The sequence below is a fragment of the Vombatus ursinus genome, unplaced genomic scaffold, assembly GCF_900497805.2.
Source record: "Vombatus ursinus unplaced genomic scaffold, bare-nosed wombat genome assembly UNPS02014793.1, whole genome shotgun sequence".
Lineage (NCBI taxonomy): Eukaryota > Metazoa > Chordata > Mammalia > Diprotodontia > Vombatidae > Vombatus > Vombatus ursinus.
The window spans coordinates 9,717,249-9,743,236 of NW_020954571.1; the positions used below are offsets into that span (position 1 = coordinate 9,717,249).

At 42.0% G+C, this 25,988-nt stretch overlaps 2 protein-coding genes across 4 annotated transcripts in view; one reads left to right on the top strand and one right to left on the bottom strand.

The window, feature by feature from the left end:
- The window catches only part of USP20 (ubiquitin specific peptidase 20), a 50,660-nt gene extending 34,950 nt beyond the window's left edge, over positions 1–15,710 (bottom strand). Inside the window, exons 1-4 of one of the 3 annotated variants that reach the window (XM_027869344.1) lie at positions 15,633–15,710; positions 8,674–8,775; positions 1,552–1,643; positions 790–886 (exon numbers count right to left, since the gene is read on the bottom strand). In XM_027869344.1, coding sequence (XP_027725145.1) covers positions 790–870 — 81 coding nt within the window. In that variant the 5' untranslated portion in view covers positions 871–886; positions 1,552–1,643; positions 8,674–8,775; positions 15,633–15,710. Of the gene's footprint in view, positions 1–789; positions 887–1,551; positions 1,644–8,673; positions 8,776–10,825; positions 10,845–15,632 lie in introns of those variants that run through there. The other 2 variants (XM_027869345.1, XM_027869346.1) reach the window with 2 other exon arrangements.
- Positions 15,711–15,936: 226 nt separating this feature from the next.
- Positions 15,937–23,891, top strand: CUNH9orf78 (chromosome unknown C9orf78 homolog). Its single transcript, XM_027869613.1, has 9 exons — positions 15,937–16,044; positions 17,057–17,116; positions 17,886–17,937; positions 18,317–18,387; positions 18,612–18,689; positions 18,970–19,167; positions 20,620–20,756; positions 20,956–21,054; positions 21,889–23,891. The coding sequence occupies exons 1-9, from the start codon at positions 15,965–15,967 to the stop codon at positions 21,978–21,980; spliced, it is 867 nt and encodes a 288-aa protein (XP_027725414.1). The 5' UTR covers positions 15,937–15,964; the 3' UTR covers positions 21,981–23,891.
- The last annotated feature ends 2,097 nt before the right edge of the window (positions 23,892–25,988 follow it).

Consider the following 25,988-nt stretch of genomic DNA (forward strand, 5'->3'; position numbering starts at 1 on the left):
CCAAAGCCTCATTTCTTCTTAACAAGTAAAAGAGCATAAGATTCTCAGAATCATAAACTTTTGAGTCCAAGCTCCTGCCCTGAGAATCTCATTTACAAAGATTCTTGGGAGATGGTGTCTGCTTAGGTGCTTCCAGTAATGGGAGCTCATTACTTTTATCCTTCACATAACATGGCTTTCAGGGGTTTTGCCCTATTGATTGCTCTTTTTTGAAGACAAGCTAATTTGTTAGTGCCCTTCAAAACATGGCACTAACAACTGTCCTTCGGATACTTATAATAATAACTCACTTAGAACGAGATTAGGGTGCTTCCACCTTATCTCACCAAGGATTGTACTAAAGAAGGCCAAAAGGGCCAATAAGCCCTTCCTGGTCAACAGAAGATATATGAGGTATTTTGCCCAATACCTCCTTTATCTTCACATTTTAAATGACTCAACGAAATCCCCAAAGAATGCTCAGTTACTCCTTTGTATTAGTGTTCATATGTGTATTATTTCCAAATGCTAATGGCCTGAGAGCATTAACACTAGCTAAATTAAAATCAAACTTATCCAACTTATCATGGTTGGTCATTAGAATACATCACCAGGAAAACAGCCTTCTAATAGGATGCTGATATTTCCAAGTGTTCAAAAGGATGAGGAAGGATGAGGACACAAGAAACTGGCATCAGGAGCATTAACAAATCTGTGTTTGCAGCCAACCCTTCCACTGACACAGGCCATCTCTGCACTCCAGGAGCAAGGCCCACAATCAGATCCCATCTACAGAGTCTGACACCTTACCTTGGATTTCAGTAGTAAGTCCTCTTTGGTGACCTCACCTATAGAATCAAGGTGAGGGCAAGGCTCCCTGGAGTCTCCCATTCTTACCCTAGTTCACCTAAGAGGATACAAAAGTCATCTTTAGTCAATTAGTCTCATTCCACAGGGCAAAAAAAAGAGTTAGCTATTAATAAAGACATTCACAGGCTCAAAAGTAGACAATCTTTGCTGCTTTTTTTTTTTTTAAAGAATGAATCAAATTCTTCAGCCCAGTGAATACTCTTCTTTGATAATTGCTGGGGAGCAATACAAGGAGGCTGGATATTTAGAAGAGCTATAGGGAAAAAAGATCATACATTTATACCCAAATTTTCCTAAATACTCCTCCAGAGAAACAAAATGTTTTATATTCTGTGAGCACCTTCACCAAAATAAATATTTTAAATCATTAAACAATGACAAACAGTAGTAAGGGCAGCACAATCAGCCCTTACTATAAGGACTGTTTTCAGGAAATGCCTTTCTGAAAAGTCAACTTTTTACATCTAGGAAACCAAAGCAGAGAGCCCAAGCACCTTGTCAAAGGCACTGCATATACAGGCATTTAAGTAAGTGAACCTATTATAAAAGCAAGGATAACTCAGACAAGAGGGTAATACATAACAACTTAATGGAGCTCTTCGGTATTTCAACAGAAATCATATAGATCATCAAAGCTGGCTTTATCACGGCCATATATGAACAGCTTCCTCTGTCATCTATGAGGATTCTGGTTTGCCATACCTCTGACTCCACTGGGCAGCAAGCATTCTCCTATAAATGACTTAATGTTTCAGTTCCTTTGGAAGAAGCTGATCGGGATTATACCAAAGAGCCTAGAAAAGGGAAAACAAACACCAGTCTTTCATTGTTTTAAAAACTGCTTTTGTTAATATTAATAACAATGACATGTAAATTTAAGGCATCTAGGTGGCACAGCAGATAGAGCATCTGGCCTGGAGTCAGGAAGACTCATCTTCCTGAGTTCAAATCTGGCCTCAGACACTTCCTAGCTTTGTGACCCTGGGCAAGTCACTTAATCCTGATAGCCTCAGTTTCCTCAGCTGTAAAATGAGCTGGAAAAGGAAATGGCGAACCACTCCAGTGTCTTTGCCAAGAAAACCCCAACTGGGGTCACAAAGATTCAGACACGACTGAAAACGAATGAACAACATTCATGTTGCTTTTAAAGGTTTACCAAGCACTTTACACATATGATTTCATTTTACCCTCACAACAAGCCTGTGAGGTAGGTGCTATTGTTATTCCCATTTGATAGATAAGTTGAGGCTTAGAGAGGTTAAGTGACCTTAACCAGGGACATGAAAGTGGTCTGCAACAGGACTCAAACTCGAGTCTTTCTGACTCCAAGTCAAGGGCTCCATCCCTTTGCCACCGAGCTGCATGGTTGACCAGATTTACGTGTAATGAAAAAAAATTAAGATGCCTCTAACAAAGGATGATCAATAGTTAGCAAAAACCCATCATACTAGAGTTGCAGTGATTTTTTTAAAAAAATGCTATACCCAGAGCTGAGTGTTATGGACCAGTGCTATAGACCAGTCTGTGGAAGCTGGTAGATCCCTTCTCAGAGTCATGTTTTTCAGTGCATAGAACAGAACATATTGGTTATAAAGGAAATATTTATATATATATATATATATATATATGTAATATATATATATATACACACACATACATATATATATATATTTTTTTTTTTTTAAAGGCAATTGGGTTTAAGTGACTTGCCCAGGGTCACACAGCTAGTGTCAAGTGTTTGGCCTGAGGCCACATCTGAACTCAGGTCCTCTTGACTTCAGAACCAGTGTTCTATACACTGCTCCACCTAGCTGCCTGAAATTATTTATATTTAAATAGAGTTATCAAAACCTAAAAAAAAAGTTCATAGACCCTGGTTAAGTAATTCTACACGAGAGTAGCTTGGAATAATGAAAACCTGGATTCAAATCTCCTCTCTACATTTACTATATGACCAGGGTAAGTCTCTTAACTTTTATCTATCTCACGTAACTCTCTAAAACTAACTGAGTTTGAGGTCTGAAACTGGTGTTGATGGAAGGAGTTCCATCAACACAAACTGGATCATTCAAACAATAAAGCCAAATAGACCTTTAATTTCTAGGATGAATTTATCTTATTTTGCAGGTAGATTGGGCACATTGCCAACACCTCCACTGGGCTTTTCTGACAACTAGGACCTGCTCAGCCTCGAAACTGGCCCAGGACTCAGCAAGCAGAGTTATCTGGCCTCTGGACTTCTCCAGATTCCTTCAAACTTATGAAGGAGAAGAATTCCACAGAGGCTACAAGAGGGTGTGTGGGTTCAGAGCAGTGGCTGTTAGCCTTGCCACAGAAATGCTATTCTCTTCTTCTTTTCCCTCTCTGATCCAGCCTCAAATCCCTTCAGTTAGGATGGGCTTGGCTACTTATCAGGCATTCCATCCGGGCTCATCAACCACAATTTGTTTCAAGAGACTATCCTTTGGAACTTCCTAAGTCTCTAGAAACACAAATCTCTTATAGCCTACTTCACCCTTCAAAGTTTTTGTGGCTCCAGACTGTGGCTACAACCAATTCCATCCATCCCTGCGGCAATTCCCTGGGAGGGCTAGAGTTCCTAATAAAGAATCGTTTGAAAAGGGAATGGCAGTTGGAAGGGAATAGTATTTAAAACGAATCCACAAATCACAGGACAATGATTGGCTTCAAAGTTTGAAATTCCCCATCTTTCCATCCTCTAAAACAGAACAAGCAATATTTTTTAAGCCTCTCCCCAGCGGCTACCACACTCATTTAACATTTATGCATTACTGAATGGCTATTTACCTTTGCACAAATTACTTTGCACATTTACTGTCTTTCCAACTTAGACTTCTAACTACTTCAGAACAAGTCAATTCAACTGGCACTTATTAAGTACCTGAGTGCCAGGCATGTGCTGGGTACACAAAGATAAAAAAGGAAACAGTCTCTTCCCTTAAGGAGCTTACATTTTTCTGGAAGATATAACATGTATACTAGGAAAGCAAAAAACAAAATTTATACAAAACAATTTGAAAGGTGAGAGAGTACAGCTGCATAACTGGGGAGAACACAAAAGGTTTTATATGGGAAGACACATTCAAGCCATGCTCTAAACTGTGGGTTGAGACCCTATATGCGATCATGACCCAGAGTTTAGGAAGCCCTGCTGTAAAGGAAGCTAGGGATTCTAAGAATTGAAGGTAAAGAGTGATTAAGTTCCTCCATACGGGAGATCACTTGTGCAAAGATGAGAGACAGGATGCCATGGTATGAAGAACAATTCGCAATCCATTCTTATTGGACTGGTGAATACAAGAAGGGGAAGAATAGGAAATAAGAATGGGAATGTAGATAGGAGTCACATATGAAAGGCTTCAAATGCTAGGCTGAGGAGTTAATCTTTTATCCTAGATGCAATAAAGGACTATTGAAGATTTTTGATTAGGCAGGTGACATAGTTCTGTTTAGGTGATATAGTCAGATCTGTCAATTTGGCAGTTGTGTGGAGAATGGAATAGAGTGGGAAATGACCATAGGCAGAAAAAACAACTGGGAGGCTATTGCAATATTCCAGGCAAGAGGTAGTAAAGGTCTACGCTAGAGCTGAGACTTGGTAAATCTACAGGAGCTAGGTGCAAGAGATGTTGTAGAAAAAGAACGGCAAGACTTGGAAATTGATTGAAAAATGGAAGCTGGAGAGGGATGAGTCAAGCATGACCCAAGATACGAAACTTGGGTGTCTAAGAAGATGGTGGTATTCTTCACAGAAATAAAAGTCAGGAAAAAGTGATCTGGCAGAAAAGATATGGTACAGTTGGTGGATCTATGGTCAAATCTCAACTCTGCCACTTACCAATTTAGGCAAATCCATAATTCCTCTTAACCTCAGTTTCTTCATGTGTAAAATGAAGGGGCTGAACTTAAATGATTACTAAGATGTCTTCTAGGTCCAAATACATGCTTTATTATCATTAGAGATACTTACAGGACATTCAGATGAAAACATCCAACCTGTGGGTAAGATTCCAAGAGAAAGATAAAGGAAAGATATATAATTTGAGGAGTCATTTGCGTAGAAATAATGATCAAAGTCATGGAAGCAGATGAGATCACAGGAGGAAAGAAGACTAGAGGATAGCTGGAGAAAAGGCTTAACAGTTGTCTATATTTAGTGGAAAGGAGGATAATGTTCCATCTAAAGGATACTGAGGAATGGTAAGAGAGGAAGTGTGACCAAGTGCAGTGCTTCTTAAACTGTGAGTTGTGACCTCATATGGGGTCACATAACTGAATGTGGGGGTCATGAAAAATTTGACAACAGTATAAGGTTTCTGAATGCGCAACAACCAAAAATTCATTCAAAATCAAATGCACAATGAATCTGAGGTGTTTGTGGCAGTACTTGACTTGTGTTGCATCATGAGACTTCACTTCAGGCTTGGTTCTGAACACACAACTCGCGCACTTTGCACTTTGAGTGTCCTCACGCCACTCAGTGCCGACAAATGCTGCCAGAAACACCTCAGCTCGAGACTACTGTATGTTATGAACTACATAAAACTGTAACATATTTATGTTAAAAGATAAAATTGAAAGTTTTACTAAAAAAGTTAACATATGGAAGAACAGGGTGGAAAATGTTCTTTAGAAATGTTTACAGCTACAGATGATTTTATAATTGAAAACAACCTTCCCAAAAGATTTAATTGTAAGAGTTAAAATTGATCATCTGAAGTGTCTGAAGACACAGTTTCAGAAATAGTTCCCTTCAAATTTTGATTCTGAAAAACTAAGTTGGGTTCATAAACCATATTCAGTTAAAATAAAAAAAGTCAGTCACCTGCATTAAAAGTTTGAGAAGAATTTGCTGAGTTATCAAGTGACACAGTTGAAACTTGAGTTTCCTAAAAAAAATCATTAAATGAATTTTGGCTTGGGATCAGGACAGAATTTCCAACAATTTCTGAAATGGCCCTAAACTTACTTCTGCCATTTTGTACTACATATTTATGCAAAGCAGCATTCTCAGCACTGATGATTATAAAATCAAAATATTGATCAACTCTGAAAACGACTGAAGATGCTCTTCATCCTGCAGTATCAAATATTCTGCCAAGATTTAATCCTTTATGTAAAAATAAACAAGAACATCCATCTCATTAGTATGCAAATTTGCTTTTGTCTTTAATCAATGGTAAAATTATATGTATACCAAACAATTGTTTTAAAATAAATTTCTCTATGATTATTATCAGTAAATGTTTGATTTGTATACCTATTTTATATACCTATATACCCGGGGTCGAGTAACAATTTCTTGGGCGAAAAGGGGTCTCACGTAGAAAAAGTTTAAGAAGCTCTGGTTCGGTGGATAGAGAGCTGACCTTGTCGTAAGGAGAACCTGGGTTCTGATCCATATTAGTTATGTAACCCTGGATGAGACACTTAACTTTTCAGTGCCCCAGACAACTCTATAGTTGCAAAGAAGGTGAAAAGCAGTGGTGGCATAGAATATTCCTTACCTGAAGCTCCTTATGCAAATGAAATTATGGATCTGTTCAAAAACAATGATAGGAAACCAAGAGAGAACAATGTCATGGAAGTTGAGAGAGCAGACATTGTCAAAGTAGAGAAGCAGAGGCTTCAAGAGACCAAGAATGAGGCTGAGAAAAGGTCAATGGATATTGCAGGTAAGAAATTGTTGGTCATCTTAAAAAGGGTAGAATGGTGGGGTTGTGAAGGGACTGTCAACTGAATGGGAAGTAAGGAAATAGTGGGAATTAAGTGACCCTTTGCAGGAGTTTGGGTGAGAAAGAAGTAGAGATATAGGATGATATGTCATTCAAGGGCCCAGCAGAATCAAAGGAAGGTTATTTAAGAATGGGGCATGTTTTTAGGCATGAGGAAGAAGGCCATGCACAGAAAGATAAGGGAAAGAAAGGGAATGATGAAGGGAACAAATTCCAGGAAGAAACTGGAGATGGGATCAAAAGTACAGGAGGAGAGATCAGCTTCAGCAAGAAGACTCCCCCATTTTTCAGAGGGTGGAGGAAAAATTAAGAGAAGACAAGGAGAGGTTATGAGGTATGGAGAGGGAGAGGAGGAAATTCTCAATGGGTGGCCTTTATTTTCCTAGAAAAGTAGAAGACCAGGTCCCCTGACAAGTGATAGCTCCACTCCAAATGTTCATGTGGACTATTTGTATCTGATCCGTTTTAGAGCCTTCTGAGACAGTACTGGTCTAATCAGCCACAGCTGGACATACTGTAGCTTGACCCCAACACAGTGATGTCATTTTGGTCTTTGAGCACCAAAGACAACAACCAACCAACCTAAGAAAACACCCTGCTTAGTTGTGCAACGTTTGTCAGTGATCAGTGGTCAATATTGTTCACAATTATATTATGGTCTTATAACTTACACAGGCAATAGACTGTATGATTCTACAGAGGAGGCAGAAGGGGAAACTCAGAGAGAAAAAAAATCAAACTATGACTGTTAAACAGTTAACAGTTATATACTGTTATACACTGGTATACTTAAGCTACACAATAGTAGGGTAAATAAATGAGGAAACACAGTAAGAACGGGTTAAATATGCACAACTTTGCTAAGTGCTCCCCTCAAAAAAAATTAATTGGAGTTACCCTCATTAATTTCTGACTTGAGCCAACAAATGGTTAGAAACAGTTAGATGGGTGAGTGAATAGGGCATTGGACCTAGAGTCAAGAAGACCCGAGTTCAAATCTGAACTCATATATTTATTACTTGAGTAACCCTGGACAAATGGCTTAACTTCTGTCTGTCTCAGTTTCTCCACCTATAAAATGGGGTTATTAATAGCACCTACTTTTGTCATGAGGATAAAATAATATTTGTAAAGCACTTTGAAAACCTAAAATACTATGAAAATGGTAGCCACCATTATTATATCATTATTATTAATCTACAGTGTTAATGTTTTGTATTAGTAGGCACTTGAGGGTGACAGAACTTTGATGACTCTTTCAGTGCCACGATCATACCTATGTCTAGATTTAAATAGACTTCATAGTAGGCTGCTATCTACAAAGTTTTCTTCAGTTCTTCTCAGATAGCTATGATATTTACCTTGAGTTTGTTCCAACATATTCTAACCTACCATAGAATTAGAAGTAGTTGATCCATGATCTTGAGAACTCATTCCTAGCATGAACTTAATAAATTTTTTTTTTGTTGATGCTTTGTTTACCTCTTGGTTAGACTAGAAATCAGGAACTGAGACCTCCCCTAGCTATTCTGAAAAAAGAAACTGAATACTTTTAATTCATTGTGGAAGGAAATGCTAACCTGCTCAGGATTACCAAAGCTTGTTGCTAACTATACTGCATTTAGAATCTACAGTCTGAAGTAGAGGTCAGATTAAAAAAAATAATAATAAAAAAACAACCCTTTTTAAATTATATTATTGCTTTAATTCAAGAGTGCTTCCAGAATAACTTCCTAACTCTCTGAGGAAATGCTCTACATTATACATATCCCAGATATATCATATCATGTGTGTGAAAGAAGAGATTCAGTGTCTCTTACCTAATTATGCTGTGCGGAGGGGGCGGGAACAAAAGTCTTTCCTTAGATGGAGGAATACTCATAATCAAAGTAGATTCAAATGTATGTTCTTTCCTCTGATTCCCAAAGGACCTTTTATTCCCATCTACTTTACTGAGGTTTTCTTTCATTGTAACAATATATAATAATAAATTTGTATCACCTGCTAAAATAGTCATTTATTAAAATTACAATGTGTCCGTTAAAAAAAAAACCAAACATTAACTTACCTGAAGCATAGCTTCTATTGGTTTACCTTTCGTCCAGGCCACACAGAAAAAGGATAAGACAAGAAGCATATGTCCACAAAGCCCTTGAACTGTGGTTCAGACCTGATAAGAAATGATTCCTTGAGCTGAAGAGCAGTGCTCCACACACTAAGACCTTTTCCAGCCACCAACAAAATGCTTCTTTTGACACATCACATATAGAATTCCACCACAGATCCTGCAAAGACCCTTATACTTAGGCAGAAATTAGAGCCAAATCCTCCAAGGCTTAACATCTAGACCTATGGAACCTAAAAAGAATTGGCTCTAAGTAGATGAAGAAAAGCAAGGCTGCAGTAAGCACTAATTAAGCTTGAGGTTAATTGCTTCTGAAGCCAAGTAAATAATTCTTGTTTAATAGGAATGGTGAACAAACCCTAAAAATTTAGCACAGGGCAAGGACTACCAATTATCAGTGGACAACCTTTCCCAAAGAACAAAATGACAACTTCTGCTTCACTAATTCTATCAAGCTTTTACCAGTAACTTGTAATGTTTAGGATTTCACATTTTTATCTTAGAAGTGGGAGCAGTATGAAACATTTTGAAAAAATGTCAAAGACTGGGAAAGTCACTTAACCCCAATTGCCTTAAAAAAAGAAAAAAAGAAAAAATGTCAAAGAAATGGAGTGCCTGGTAAGGGATATGCACACAGTAGGTATTTGTTCAGAACCTGTTGAAAAGAAATTGACAAAAAGCAGAGCTTCTACACCTTCCTTCCTCTTCCATCAGCCACTGCTAAAACCTTTCACCAAGAAGGCAAAAGAAAGAGGGGGAGAGGATGAGGGGAGAGAGAGAGATGATGCACACACACACTGAGGTACCAAGTTTCCCACTGAGCTTTCAGAGTGAAATAAGCCTGCCTTTGGAAGCTGCCAGGTTACACAATTAAGATTTCAAAAGAGAGGCTGCAGGTAAAGATAAATGATCCTCTAGAAGAGATCAAATGCAACTGTCATACTTTACTCTAACAAAGGAGGGTCTGGAGGAGGCAGGCCCATGAGCAAGCATCAAATTCCAACAGGGGAACTAGAGCCCAGGCAGCCTGTTGGCCAGGATGCTTCATTGTTACTCATCATTTTCCTGAAGACCTTTTGCTGCATCATCCTTGTCCACACAGGTGGTGTGATGTAGCTGCGATGACAGCCTTTGTAATTCCAGAATTACCTCCCTCCTCATGTAAAAAAAAAAAAAAGTAGTAAAGTGGGTGCAAGGAGGGGTTAACTGACCAAGGGCCCACCACATGGTGGGTACTCATGGAAATGAGACCAGTTGCTGCTCAGCAAAAACTAAACAAGAGGCTTGAAGCAGCCCCTTGGGAAACATTTCTCATCCCAGGCAACTATCCTAACTAATTCTGCCTGGAGTCACCAGTTCCTTCGGTTTTCTTGCTTGGCTTTTGCATACACAACACATTTCTCGACCACCTCCACCCCTCTACTTTCAGTCCTTATCATCTGATTCTTTTACTCGAGTTACCAATGCATTCCATCCCCTTTCCAATACAACTCTAGGCTTCCTCCTAAACCATTCCCTGCCCCACGCCCCCCAACTGCCTTGTTTGACTCCCTTTTATTCCCTCGATTCTGTTTTCCAAATATTCTGGTTCCTGCTCACCTTAATTACGCCCCACCCCCAAACCTTCACATTTCCTCCGATATTTTAATCTTTCCCACCAAAACAGCTTCCCATTTACCAAACTTCTCCTTATGGGGTGGGAGAAAGAAGAGGAGGGAGGTCCCTGACTGGCCTCGATCCATCCACAATCCCCCATTACTTTAACCCTCTCTGCTCCTCCCCAAATCTCACTCCCAGACCTCTCTAACCTGTCCTCACCTTCACCAACCTCCCACATTCTCCTTTTTCTCTCTCAGCCCCCTTCCATCTCCCTTTAAGTCTCCTCTGGTCCTACCACCTTCCCCTCCTTAACCTGCCCCTTCTACCCCAACTCTCCTCCCTTAAGGGGAGGGTCTGGCTCCCCCTCCCCATATCATTTCATCTCCCCTCCCCCTCAACTCTCCCCCGCCCATCTCCAGTCAATTCCTTAAGCTCCGGTGAGCTAAGCCCTGGGGCCAGGCCCCCCACATGCAGAAGCGGGGCCCTGGCGGCTCACCGGCTTCCTCCTCGGATCCTCGCCCCCCTCGGGCTCCGCCTCGCGTCTCCCCGGCTCGGGTTGCGGCTTCGGCACCCCAGGGCCCGGGGTCTCCGCCCGCCTTCCTGCCGAGGCTGGGGGTCCGGGACTACGCCCGGGAGGGAAGGGGGAGCTGGAGCAGACCAGGGAGCGGGGGGGGGGCTTCCTCCCGAACCAGGACAGGTAGAAGGGAGGGCTGGAGGGGGGCGACGCGCCGGGCTGGTCCACGAACGGAGCAGGGGCAGGGGGCGCCGGGGAGGGGCCTCCCACCCGGGGAGCGAGCCCGAGGCGTGGGCTGGGGAAGCCAAGCAGCTCCTAGTCCAAGGGCGGAGGCGGGGCCCGCAGGTAAGCCAGCTCGGAGCCGGAAGGCGGGGACTCCTGGGGCTTACTTGGGCGGCCCTCTCCCCCAGTGCCCCGGTTACATCCTCTAGGGAAAAGGGACCGTGCTCAGCCTTTCTGCGGAGATGAGGGACTTCAGGAGCGGTACAAGGAATATATCTTCAGACCTGGCCAATGTGTGCATGTGTTTTGCACGCAGGCTTTACTTGTTATAGGGGACGGTGCAATGGATGGGTGGGATCATAGGAAAGTGACAGCGACTTTTTTTTTAAGAGCATCAGTAAAACCTTTTTAAAATGAAAAGGGATCACAGCCTTTGCCACCAAACACCTTTCCTGTTCTTCCTCCTATGGATGGCCATTTCCTTGAGAGCAAACCTGTGTCAGCTGTCAACCCCAGTGGCAGGGGACTTTCACTTATTACCTCCCAGTCATTTGGGAGACAAAGCCCCCCCCCCCCCAAAAGTAACAGTGTGTGCCCTTAAGGAACTTATATTCCATTAGACGGAATACAGTCTTTCTGCAGGGAGAGGGGGGCGGTGTCGTCGGGCCACAAACAACTAAGTTATTGTATAAGCCTTAGAAATCCAGGGGGAACTGGGGTAGGAGCACAGGGCCACAACCGAAAAGCAAGCAAGACTCTCTTCTCTGTCCCGGTCTAAATTTTGCCTAACCTTCCAGACCTGGCTCTCGCCCCATCTTCTCTAAGCTTCCTTCAAGGATCAGCCCAGCTCAGTGCAGCCCAGTTCCCAGCGAAGGCCGGCTCCCGGTGGCACTTACTGGCTATATAATTGGCTGCACAATCTATGACCTTAAGACATCTCAGATTGTTTTAAACTGTTAGTTAAATATTTTTACTGTCACATTCAACATCAGTATTTATATTTTTACATACTCAATTCAGCAAACATTTATTAAATATCTATTGCTTCAAGGCACTGTCAAAGATGCTGGGAACACAAAGATACAAACAACAATCTAAGAAGGGCAGGGGATATTTTAATTTGCATTATTGTGAGGAAAGTGCTTCATAACACTTAAAGCACTATAATAAACAAATATCGGCTAATATTGTTGCTGTTATTTCTATTCCTTATATCCTATCCTAATATCCTATTAGATCCTTGGAGGTAGAGACTAGGCCTTGCTCACCATCTTCAATGACTAGCACAGAGTTGGCACTCAATAAATATTAGTTAATTGAATGATTTAACGTAATGTAAGGATCTATACTCCTCAACTAAATTGTAAGCTTCTTGAGGGCAGGGACCATAACTTCTACTTCTAAAACCTTATAGTACCTAACACTACTGTCCTGCACAAGAAACAGTGATGTGATAGGACAGGGTTTTCATATACTGCGCACGACTGGATAGGGATACGGGAAATCAACAAAGACTGGTAACAAACAACATACACTCTAGGCATTTATAGGTAACTAGGTGGTGCAGTGGATAAAGCTCTAGACTGAAGTCAGGAAGACCTCAGTTCCATTTTGACCTCAAACACTTTTTAGCTGTGTGGCCCAGGGCAAGTCACTTAACCTATCTTCCTCAAGTTTCCCAGGGTCGTAGTGAGATAATATAAAAATGTATGTAAAGTACTTTGCAACCCTTAAAGAGCTATACAAATACTACCTTAATTATTATTACATACACTAGAACAGTGTTGTCAAACTCAAATAGAAACCAGGCCACTAAACCAAATATAAGGATCCTTGTAGGTCACATACTGACTTAGAAAATAACATATTAACATTATGGTTTATTGTATTTTTATATATTTTGTTATATTTTCCAATTACATTTTTTACCTTGTTCTGCCTGTGTATGTGTGTGTTGTGTTAGATAACTCTGCACTGGAAAAGTCTGAATTGAGTGACTTTTTTTTTTTTTTTTTGGTTAGGCAATGGTAACTTGCCCAGGTCACACAGCTAGTAAGTGTTATGTGTCTGAGGCCACTTTTGAACTCAGGTCCTCCTGAATCCAGGGCCGGTGTTCTATCCACTGCGCCACCTAGCTGCCCTGTGAATTAAGTGACTTTCAAACATGGACTTAAATGTGTGGTCTTTCAGAGCTAGGACAGGCCATGCTGATACATCATCTAATCTAACCTGTTCATCCTGGGGAAACTGAGGGGTAGAGTAGGAAAGTGGCATGCCCAAAGTCACAGTGAAAGTTAGTGTCAGAACCCAGGTCTGGTGCTCTTTCTATTGTACTACCAATCAAACTAGGAATTAGAACAAATGATACTAATTTTCTGAACCACAAATACTAATTTCCTAACACAAATAATAATTTTACTGACCTTAAACCTAAACCAAAGGTTTTTTTTAAGCAAACAGCTAGCAAACCAGTTCAAACCAGAATCAAACATCCCTTCTAATACAAAAAAAGATCAAAATATTCTCAGAACTCAATCCAACAAACATGGATTAAATCTAAATTCATAATAATAAAAGCTGATGTTAAAAATAACACTTTATGGTTTACAAAATGCTTTATATCCATTGTTTACAGCCATGATCTTATTCGATCCTCATGAAAGCCCTGTGAGGTAAGTAATACAGATATCAGTCCCATTTTACAGGTGAGGAAACAGAAGCATCAAGTTTAAGTGATTTCTTTAAGATCACAAAGAAAACAAGTGGCAAAGCCAGAATTCAAACTCAGGTCTTCTAATTTGTAGTTCAGTGCTAATTATACCAAACCTGCCAATCTTTCATTCAGTTTTAGTACCAGCTTATGACATAAGTTATCTGTCAATTCTTCCATCACAGGGCATAGTCAGTGTACAGGGGCCTAGGTCATTGCCAGGGTCTGAATTCAGAATCTGTGGAGGGGGTACTTAACTAAGCAAGGACCAAAACAAAACAATGGTCTTGAGACAAGATATACAGTCCTTGACACCTACTATTCAGTTATATTTATTGGCTAGGCAATGGGGTTAAGTGACTTGCCCAGGGTTACACAGGTAGTAGTGTTATATGTCTGAGGCCGAATTTGAACTCAGGTCCTCCGAATCCAGGGCCGGTGCTCTATCCACTGCACCACCTAGCTGCCCCCTATTCAGCTGTATTTAAAGACACCTAGGTGGAACTACCTGGTGCCATCTACCTTGCAGGCTTGGTGTGATATACTGTAATATGCTGTAGCCCAGGGCTGGTCAAGTTTTACCCTTCCAGAAGAAAAAAACACCCCATTTCCCTGGCACCAGTCAACACTTTCGGTCCAAAAGTATGACAAAAAAACAAAAAACAAAAAACAATCAGCATTAGTGTACATTTATAAGCAATTGAAAAGGATATCTAGGAATGACTGTGACTCCACTGAAACTGGGATAACTTGCTAGTGGTAGATCCAAACTACTAGAAGAAAGGATCTCTCCTTTGGTTAAAAAAAAAAAAGTGAAGAATTACTATGTACTAACATAAAACCTTCTGGAAACACACTTTTACAAGATGAAGTTAATCCTCACAGAACTTGTGTGGGAGAAGAGGTTTTACTCTCTTCTGTTTACCCATAATGAAAGCAAGTTACAGAATTATTGAGGAACTTAGCCAAGGTCACTTGCAAATAAATATTAAAATCAAGTACAGAGTCTTCTCCTTCCAGAATCCAGTAGTCATTAGCTCCTATATGAATGTTAACTAAAAATATAGGAAGCTCCCTTCTGATTGGTTAGGGATGACAGATGCTTCCGGTTTTAGTTTTAAAATAACAACAGAAGGGAAAGGTGTAATTCTTTTCCTTTAAAAAATTCATCTCAGGGCTGTGGTATATTGCAAAAATGTTCCTTAAGTCCCCAAATACAATTTACTTTTAAAAGTATTATTTTAGGCTGTCTCATTCATTTTTTTTTAAAAAGGCCAGCTCTCTACAGTTGGAATTAAATAATTACTGAAACGTACCAGAGACAATGGTACACAAATTGGAGATGCTTGGTTCTGAGCAGGAAGGAGATCTCTGGGATTTTATATTTGCCAAAATCTATCCTGTTGGAAGGCACCTTGGCGGGGGGGGGGTTGGAACACTGGTATAACTTAGACCACCACTTAAGCTTTGGGATTTGGGCAGGGGTGGGGGTAGGGAGGGGAAAGGAGGGGAGAGGAATGAGAGGGGAAGGGAGGGAAGTGAAAGCGGAACGAAGGATAGGGGACGGGAAAAAGAAAAGGGAGGAGGGGAATGCAAAGAGAGGTGAAGGGAGGAGAATAAGAGGGGAGGGGAAGAAAGGGGAGGAGAGGGAAATGAAAAGGAGAGGAAGGAAGGGGAGGGAAGTGCAATGAAATGGGAGGGGAGGGGAAGACGACTTCGGGAGGCGGGGGGGGGGCGGTAAACGGAAGGGGTCCCTCTTCTTCCCGTTCCCCCCCCAGAAGATCGCAGCCCTCCTCCCCTCCCGCCCCACGGCTCCGGAAGGATAACGGAAGGCCGCGGCCGCGCGCCCACACTCACCTCGGCGGGCCGGGCTCCGAGTGGCCGCTGGCGCGGCTGCTCCCTCCCCATCCCCCTCGGCCCGGGAGGAGGTGGCGCAGGGGAGGGGCGTGGCCGGCTGGGAGGGGCGGGCTCCCGAGCGCGCGGCCCTATGGGGAGCGCCCCGCGCGGGCCGTGGGAGCCGGAGGCGGGCCCGCCGCCGCCGCCGCCGCCGCCGCCGCCGCCGCACGCAGCTCTGACCACACTCGCCAGCGACGGAACCACCCCGGAGTAGCTGCGCAGGCCCGGGGCTGGGAAGCGGCGTCGGGGGCACCCCGCCCCAGTCCCCGGGGGAAGCCCGGGCGCCGGGTGCCATGCGGGCCGGCAAGACCTTCCGCAAGCGCCGCGCCGACTCGGAGTCGGAGTCGGACGAGCAGAACAGTGAGGAGGTCCGGTGAGTGGGCAGCGGGGTCGGGGGCGGCGGGACCGCCGTGCAGAGAAGCCCCGGCCCAGTGAAATGCCTCCGGGAAATGGCCGCGGCCCAGACGGAGGGCAGCCGACCTGGATCTCGTGCTGCCCGGTTTTTATCTGGGTTTTTGTCTCCTCAGCCCCCCAGGGGGACGAGCGCCCCAAAAGCGATGCGGGAGCTGCGGGGGTTCCCGATGCTGCCCTCCCGCTCCCGCAGTAGAATGGTAGCTCCCTGAGGACAGGCTCTGGTTTTACCCTTCTTTGCACAATGCCCGGCTCTACTGAATGCTTAATATATGCCTGTTGTCTTGACTGATAACTGTCTGTTGAATGAATGATTATGCCTAAAGCATATTACCTAAAGTATATTCTCTTCCTGTGACAACAGTTCAACAGTTTAAACATCCTTTCAGCAGCGTAGTATCATATCTGACATTTATGTAGCACCTTAAAGTTTCCAGAGTGCATTACAGAAGTCATCCTATCCCCTGATGACAGAAGTCATCTCATGTTAGGTAGGCGGTAGGACCATTATTCTCATTCTTACATATCTAGATATATATATATATGTATGTTATGCTCTACTTCATAGGAGACAGAAAATTTATAAAACTTCCTCTCCTGAGAGAAAACAGTATTAAATATAGGAAAGAAGGGAGGGGAATGGGGAGAGTGAAAAGTGATAGGTGCAAGAGGTGCTGAAACCTAATATGTCATTTAAAAAAAATTAATTTCCTGACCTGCCTTTTTAAGCTTCCCCTAATCCTCTCCTATGAACACATGTATACACATTGTATGGTCAAAAACTGCTATACTTGGGGACTGTTGTCCCCCAGCAGATAAGAAAATTGATGACATTTTCTTAACCTGTTACTAGTTGGAAATACAGGTCCCCTTGGGGACAGAGCCTCAGAGCTAGTGGATAGAGCTCTCAATAACTAGACCCCATTTTATTTTGATTTTTGGACTGCTTAATCATTTCTCTGTGTTACATTCAGGTTGAAACTTGAGGAAACCAAAGAAGTTCAGAGCTTGAGGAGACGACCTAATGGGGTGAGGTAGGTCTAACCACCTTGGATTAGGGACCACAGTCAGAAGAGAAGAAAAAGAAAAATATGTCCTGGATCCCCTTTGTGTAATGCTGTAACAAATGCACAACTACTTGAAATAGCCCATCTTCTGTGTAAAACTGTATACCAGGGCATTCCATTTGCTACATGGTTCCCCTGCTTTTTCCAGGTGCTTTTCTATAGTTCAGAATGAGTAGGCAGAGTAGAAGATGCTTAGTGTTTATTTTGCTTCAGTTTTCTCTGCCAAGGAGAATGACCTTTGCACTGAAAATCATATGATTAAAAAAAAAACAAGGTTGTTTTTGATGAATTCAAGTCACCATGACCACATTGTTTACATCCTTGGGAACTGAAGGAACTGGTAGAAGTCTTGAGCCACTGTCAATGATATTTGGAAAGATCATGGAGAGTGGAAGCAGTACAGAGAGGACTGGATTTGGAATCACAAGATCTGGATTCAAGTGCTGGCTCTTCCTGCCTTTTTAACCTGAGGTGTGGGGTGGGGGCAATGGAGTTTTGGACTAGGTTACTTCTAAACCTGATCTAGCTCGAAGAACTAAGAACATATCTGTGAAGTTGAGTGTTAGCATCAGTTTTAGTCTGGTTGGGTTTTTTTTTTTAAACATTATCTTTCCTGACATGCCTTTTTGGCCCCCATTATTCACATGAGTTTTTCTTGTCAGCTTGGATAATGAATTTCTGAATTGACTACTTTGTTTTCCTGTCTTTGAGTTGTACCCACCATTTTTTCCCTCAGTGCTGTAGCCCTCCTGGTTGGGGAGAAAGTACAGGAAGAAACAACTCTAGTGGTGAGTTTTGCTGCTATGCTTGGTAAATGCCATAATATTTGGCTAGGAAGGCTGACCCTGAAAAATTAGCAAGTTTTCAAAGTGTGATTTATAGTTCAGTAAAGCACAGTTGTACAATGAACAGAACTGAAGTAGGTTGTGCTCCAGAAAAGTTATCTATTCTCTGTCAACCGACATTTATTGATACCTAACCTATTCAGGATCCTGAGTCCTAGGATCTAGCACCCAGTGCTGTTCCTAATATGTAGTAAGTGCCTAATAACTATTTGATAATTGAACTCTGGGTGATAAAAACATGAATAAGAAATGATCTTTGTCCCTCACAGAGTTTATGAACTATATTTGCTTTTTCACTATCATCATCATTCTTATTTGGTAGGATGATCCCTTTAAGATCAAGACTGGTGGAATGGTGGACATGAAGAAACTTAAGGAGAGAAACAAGGACAGGTTGGTGGAAAACATTTTTAGAAACTATTGAGAACATTTTCTCTTCCTGTGAATACACTCAATTTTGATTGCCCATAGTATCAGGAAGATTCACTTGCATCCTCAGAGAGATTGGGGAAAACAGCTGTGAAAGAATAACTCACAAAATGTTCTTTGATGTTTGTTTTTAATGGACTTTTTCCCCAAGGCTACATTAAAGATACCCTACCTTTGTCTCCCTTTAGGATTAATGAAGAGGAGGACCTTAACTTAGGAACATCGTTTTCAGCAGAAACCAACCGAAGGGATGAAGATGCTGACATGTAAGTGTTTTTGTTTTCTAGGGCATGAACAGATAACTCTTTCGTTATGGGTTCTAAATCTTATTTCCCAGCGGAAACAAGGAAAATTTTTGGAGCTTGTAGAAGGCTTCAGAATTCTTTTCCTTTCTCTGTCTTCCACCCTCCCACCCCTTCCCACCCACTTTGCAGTTCCTGAAGTTCCCCTCAATACGCTTTCCTCTTCTGCTGGACTAGCCAAAGGGCTGTGGCTCAGAGCAGAGCAGAGCTCAGATGCTATCTGCTGTCCTTTGGTATATTCTAGGATGAAATACATTGAGACTGAGCTAAAGAAGAGGAAAGGAATTGTGGAAAATGAGGAGCAGAAAGTGAAGTTGAAGAACGCCGAAGACTGTCTCTATGAGCTCCCTGAGAGCATCCGAGTCTCCTCAGCTAAGAAAACAGAAGAGATGCTGTCCAACCAGATGCTGAGTGGCATCCCTGAGGTGGACTTGGGCATTGAGTAAGTTTCATCCTCTTACTTTATTCATTCACTCAATAGAAATTAAATAAAAAAATCCATTTATTAGAAATAATCATAATAGCTGGCATATATAACTTTAAGATTTAGAAAACATTTTACAAATATATTTCATTTGATCCTTACAACAACTCTTGGAGGTAGGTGCTATTTTTATTCTCATTTTACAGGTGAGGGAACTGAAGTAGACAGAGGTTAAATGACTTGCCTAGTGTCACACAGCTAATGAGTGTCTGAGACAGGATTTGAACTTAGGTCTCCTTGACTCCAAGTCTAGTTCTTTATACACTATGCCACCTGGCTGACTAGTTTACTTTAGGTAGAATTTAAGGGGGGTGTTGCTGAAACTTTTGCACTAAGGCAAAAATCAGAAGTAAACTTAATGTCCCTGGTGCAGTCCGTGCTTCTTCCAAGAATAGCAGATGTAACTGGGGAGGGCTGACAAGGACCCTGGATCAGTAGCCTGAACAGATTGTAGTTTGGAGAGCTGGTCAGCACTTGGAAAAATACTTCTCTTAACCCAGTCTTTGAAGTTATTTTTTTTCTCCCCATCTTTCCCTCCCATGAGAAATAGTGGTGGTAAAGTGGATAGAGAGCTGGCTTTGGAATGATAGTTTTGGCCTTGGTCCATACTAGCTGTGCTCCTTGGGGCAAGTCACTGAACCTCTCAGTGCCCTGGGTAATTCAGAGGCTAGAAGTAGCAGTGTAGATGCCAATCTACATTGGTAGAGGAACTTTCCTGGGAAGTCCCCATGCCAGTGAAATCACAAGGCTAGTACAAAAGGCTAGTACATACACACAGACACACACACTTTCATCCACAGTAATCTTAAGGAGGAAATAAAAAGGTAGTTTTCCTCTTCTCCAGGAGGTGGGCTGTTGGAGCTGTTCACAGGTGCCATTCAGATGGCCCAGCAGGTGGAGTGGCCTAAGGGAGGGCCCTCGTGGTTGAAAATAAAAGTGCTTTTAAACACTACCTACTCCATCTATCCTGAACAAGCCCCAAGGGAATGGTGTTCCAGGTTTCAGCAAGGCCTCTTGATCCTCAAGGCCTCTTAATTCTCTTCTCAGCAGTGAAATTGGCAATAATTAGTTCAGTTCCCCCCTTAATCACCCCTCTTCATGTTGGCTTAACACAACTGTTTTTAAAAGAGAGGAAATAATGCAAATCAATATAAATAGTAACTAATCAATATAGTAACCAAAAATGATCTATGTGGGTAATTTTCCTTTAAGGCCTCCTTTGCATGTGGAGTTGGCCAAGATCTCAGTAAAGAACTCTACTCTTCTCCCACCAGTTTCTTTTCAATTCACTTTCCTGTCTCTCATTGTGTACTTGGTGAGGGTGGAGGGAAGATTGCCGTCTTATAAGCCTTTTGCCTTTGAATTTCTCATATTTTAAGGTTGATTGATTTTCTTTCTTTTCCCCCACAGTGCAAAAATAAAAAATATTATATCGACAGAAGATGCCAAGGCACGCCTGCTGGCTGAACAACAGAACAAAAAGAAAGATAGTGAAACCTCTTTTGTTCCAACCAACATGGCTGTGAACTATGTGCAGCACAACCGATGTGAGTGTGTCTAAGGCATCCTTGTCTCCTCACCTTCTTCCCTTTTTTAGAACACTACATGTTGTCTGCCCTTTCTGTTACTTCTGTTCACATTATAGTGGGTAGGAAAATACTTGGAGTCCTTAACTTGTGAGTGTTTCACACATAGTAGGTTTTTCTCAGTGTTTGTTGAATTTGTTGTCAAATTGTTCCCTCTTAGTTTATCACGAAGAGCTCAACGCTCCAGTTCGGAGACACAAAGAAGAGCCGAAAACCCGACCCCTCAGGGTGGGAGATACGGAGAAGCCAGAACCTGAGAGTAAGAGCAAATGTCTGTATATGTCTTACTGGTGGGTGCTGGGGAGAGTCCTAGGCAAATGGCAGGGACAGAAAAGAGAGGGGGGAAAAAGGCATTCGTTGGCAACACATTTTTTTTTTTAAAGAAACTTTGTGTTCTGAGCATTTTATCTAAGGCTGGTTCTGTCATAACCCTTCCAAAGCTTGCAAATTTTTCCTGAACACCTGGCAAATTGGTTAAGCTGTACTTTGAGTCAGTGTGTGGTGTAGTTGACATGGAGCCCCCTTGGTAGCTGTACCTGAACACACTCCCTCAGAGGGGCTGCTCAGGGACTCTGCTCTGGCTTCCTTCATTCCCAAAGCCCAGCGCTATCAGCCTTTTCCTTTTATCCTAAATAGAAAAGTCATAGGCTTCTTTCTATTTTGGTTGCTCTTATTTTTGGCCTCAAGAGAGTGCTGTTTAATCCATGTCTGCTTCTTTTTCTGGTCTCCACTAAAATCCTCTTGACATCTGTCACTGGGTGGCGTTGACCCTGGGGTTCCCATTAGCCAGACCAGTGGAGTGAAAGCTCAGGCCAGTTATACCAAGCCCTCGAGTGGACTCTGCCTCTGTTGTCTGTGGGCCTACCTGGCTGTGTTCTAAGAGACTTATGATCAGATCGGCTGCAAGAAGATGGATTTCTTATCTCCTATGACTCTCCTCTTCAGGCCACACCTTTCTTGAACAGCAATAGAATCACAGGTCCCTGAAAGAATCTATCCCTGGTAGCTCCTGCTTGAGGATGCTGGTATTTGTTACCTAAAATATCTAGTTTTAAACTATGGCTGACATCTTTTTCCTCTTTTTTTCTTTAAGGGTCTCCTCCAAATCGCAAGCGCCCCCCCAATGAAAAGGCAACCGATGATTATCATTATGAGAAGTTTAAGAAGATGAACAGAAGATACTGATATCAGCTCAGTGGGAGTAGGTGGGAAGAGGATTTTTGCAGAGTTTATTTTTTGTCAAGTACAAGATACAATGTAAATATCACAGAAAGCAAAGTTTGTTTTTTTTAGATTTCTGTAGGCTGTGCATTTGTCTTACAACCTATTTTTGGATTTTTTTTTTTTGTAAATAGGTACGTTTATGAGTGTGACCATATGAAAATTGACTGTAATGCTCTTACATGTTACCTGCCAGATTTTTTTAAGCAGTGGATTGATATTAACCTCACATTAAGCTGTGAAGTTTTCCATTTTTTGTCAGATTTGTCTTGTTCCTATTTCCAAATCTCCTTTGTAAATAAGTTGGTTTTCTTTTGATATTTGGGTAGTGTGATAGTAGACTGCAGGAATTATGTGATGTTATTTTTTAAACTACTTTCTTATGCCCAGATCTTGCTCCACAGCTTAGTTAGGAAGTCTTGTTTAAGAAGTATCATTTAGAAGACTGAGGGTTGCTTCTTGCTGTGAGAGCTTGAGCAAGTCCTTTCCCTTCCCTTGTGCCATGCTTTCCTCGTTTATAAAATGGGGCGATTAATAACTATGCTACTTACCTCGCAAGGTTGTTGTGAAGATCGAGTGAGTATTTTGTAACCCTATGGTGCTTATTTGAAAAAAAGAAAAAAGAAAGAAAGAAACAGCAAAGAAATCCAGGATAGGACTAACAGAAGCAACAGTGGCTTTTCTGACTTTCCCAGATTCCTAGTGGTTGTTCCATACAATTTATTTCTATATCAAGAAGTCGTAGCTGAGTGTTTTAATTGTTACATAAAATAATCCATAATTCTTACATAGAAGTGAAAACCAGACAATTCTCTTCTATTTGGAGGAGATTTACCTTCTGCCACATCTGCTGGTGGCTGGCATTTCAGGGGCCTAAGGAGCTAGAGTTCTGTATTCTCCAGCCCCAGGGCAAACCTGAGTGACTGAAATGGATTTTTGAGGTCCAACTCAAAAGACATAAGAAACCTGTTTGATAAGGTATTGGCACATTTCACAAAATTATTTACCATGAAAATTATGCCACTTGGATAGTAGGTTTCCTTGAGGTTTACGCTCAAACTAGGCCTCGTTCAGGAAGGAGGAGACAGTGATCATCTTGGGATAGGAGGCGAGAAAACTCCTGAAATGCCCCCAAAAGTTTGTGCTACAGGCTGAAAATTTTAATTCAAGGAAAAGTCAGGTCTAAAATGTTATATTTGAGGGCAATTAAGAGAATCAGTGTAAAGTCCTCCACAAATGTGAGGGATTATTCACCTTGCCTTTTGAGATTAACACATAGTAAGCATCTAATGAATGCTTTTTCATTCATTCATTAAACTAATAATATACTTACACTACCTACCTCATAGGCTTGTGGGGAAAGTGTTTTTTTGGTAGTAAACTGCTATTGATTTGTGAGCTGCATTAGTAATTAGAGGATTGTTGATATGGAGCCCAAATGGATGTCATCTGATCCAACCGCCTCATTTTACAGATGAGGAAACAGGTTTAGAAAGGTTCAGTGATTTACCATAGGTCACAGGTAGTAAGTGGCAGTGGTGGAATTTGAACCCAGGTCTTCTTAGTACAAATGTAGTACAGCTCCTTTATTGACTTGGCCTCCTATAATCAGTTGTTGTCCCTATCGGAGGAGAACAGGAATGGCTGTAGAGATCAGCTCAGGCAGGGGCATGGGTTCCTAAAATTCTATGATCTGATAATGCTGTGAGGACTCGCTTCCACTAAAGGCCTGCTGTGATGCTATGTGTGGCAAGTAAATGACCCTGGCAGAATCTATTATGCTGTAATGGCTTTGAGTATGGTCACAGTGATGAACTATTCTCCATGGACCTGTCCAAGGTTGGAAGAAATGAATAAAAAAGCATTTCTTAAGCACTTTCAAAGTGTTAAGCACTGGAGATATAAATACAACAAAGCAAAGACAGTCCCTGCCTTCCAGGAGCTAACATTCTAAAAAGGGAGATAACACACATAGAGGAGGCTGGCTAGGGAAGGTTGTTTTGGTCTGGGAAGTCTCAGGGGTGGTGGGGGGAACAACATCTAATTGACATGCCCTTTCCAGAAGCAATGGTAGTATTGATTTGATTAGAGTTTCCAGAAAAAGAAATAGAAAGGGTGGGTGGTGAATTAGGGTTAGGGAAGCTGGCTGAGGTGATAGCATGAGAAAACATGAACTGTTGTAAACTGAAGTTGACAGAAGTAGGAAAACTATACATAATGCATCAAATGATGTAAATGGAAATAACAATGAAACAATGGAAACTGTCAAATTATAATGACTAACCTGGAACCCAAGGAAGGCATGTGGAGGACTGTAGGTGAGGATATTGCATATATATGTCAGATACTTATATATATCAGATATTTTCAGTGTGTTGCTTAGTTTTGCTGAATTCTTCTCCCCCTCTTTTATTGTTGTATAGCCCTTATTCCAACTCCCACTCCCCCACCCCTCTGGAGACTGGTCCCCAGAGGGCAGACTCCCTCTCCCCCTCAGGGTAATAGGGATACCCCTGAGGAGTTGGAAATGTCTTTAATATTATTAGCTCAACCCCTTGTTCCAAGATGTTCCCCAGTTAGTATCTCCCCCATACCATTTATTGCCCCAGTGATGAGCGTCCCAATATTATTTAAGCAATTAATATCAGTTAGTTTTTACCGAAGGATATTTGCTGAGAAGATATATTGGTCAGAAATGCAAACATCCTCTCCACACTGGGGTCTGTACCACCTCAGTCCCTGAGGAGAGTGGGCTCTAGCTTAAAGTCATTGCCAGGAAACATTAGTCCCAGCAAGTCTACTTATGAATGTGGCCTAGCTGGTGGAAGAGTTGCTCCTTTGAGTCTACCCACTGTTGGACTAGGTCCAGCAGCTCTCTGCTCATAGCAGTGCTGATGCTTCCCCACAGCTGCTGCTGTTGCTGATGATAATAACAAACTCTGGTATGGACTCCTGGTCCCAGACCACTTGTGGCTCCCCTGATCTTTCAAAGCTTGCAGGGTCACAGCCTGGCCCATTTCTAATACATCACCTGAACAAAGAATAAGACATCCTATGTTCAGAGCCACATTTAGGATTGGGTTGTTTGCCCTGGTGCTCCCTCTCCCACCTAGAGACTAAGAGCAGGTATTGCCTTGCTCACCACAGGGAAAGAAACACCAGTGTAACCAGCTGATGCATTGTTGGCTCAGCAGCCAACCAAAAAGCCTTTTTTTTCACTGAGTAGTAAGTAGACTAGCATAATGCCAGAATATGCTAAGTAGCAGAGCAGTCCCCTCCATTTTTCCTTAGCTCACACTGAGAAGCAGGCTCACCAAACAGGCCATTGACCTCTGTAGGGAAGACAGCCCTCTTTGGACAGTGTCCTATTACAATTATAGGGGAAGGTTCTATGGGAGGCAAAAAGAAAAAAGGAACATTGGGAAATAGTAGGTGATGTGAAAATTATTTTATTTTAAAAAACAAAATATAAGCTTCTTGAGGATGAGAGTTATATTGATTTTTGTATGTGTGAGTCCTAGCCCTGGCATTCATCAGCTAGGCATTTCATAAGTGGTAGACATGACATGGTAGACTTACTATGCCTTAGAACAAAGCCACTCTCTTCCCCCTTCCCCCACCCCTACCGTACGTACTCCACTATCTAGGGACATCAGCTTCCTCGTTCTTCCTTGAACAAGACATTCCATCTCCTCAGTGGGCATTTTCTGTGGCTGCTCCCATGCCTGAAATGCTCTTTCCTCATCTCCACCTCCTGGCTTCAAGTCCTAGCTAAAGCCCCACCCACATGAAACCTTCCCCAATCCCTCAGTTCTAGTGCCTTCCCTCCATTGATTATCTAAAATTTATCCTGTATATATCTTGTTTGTACATAGTTGTTTATATGTTGTCTCCACCTTTAGAATGTGTGCTCCTTGGGGGCAGGAACTTTCCTTTGCCATTCTTTGTATCCCTAGCACTTAGCACAGTGCC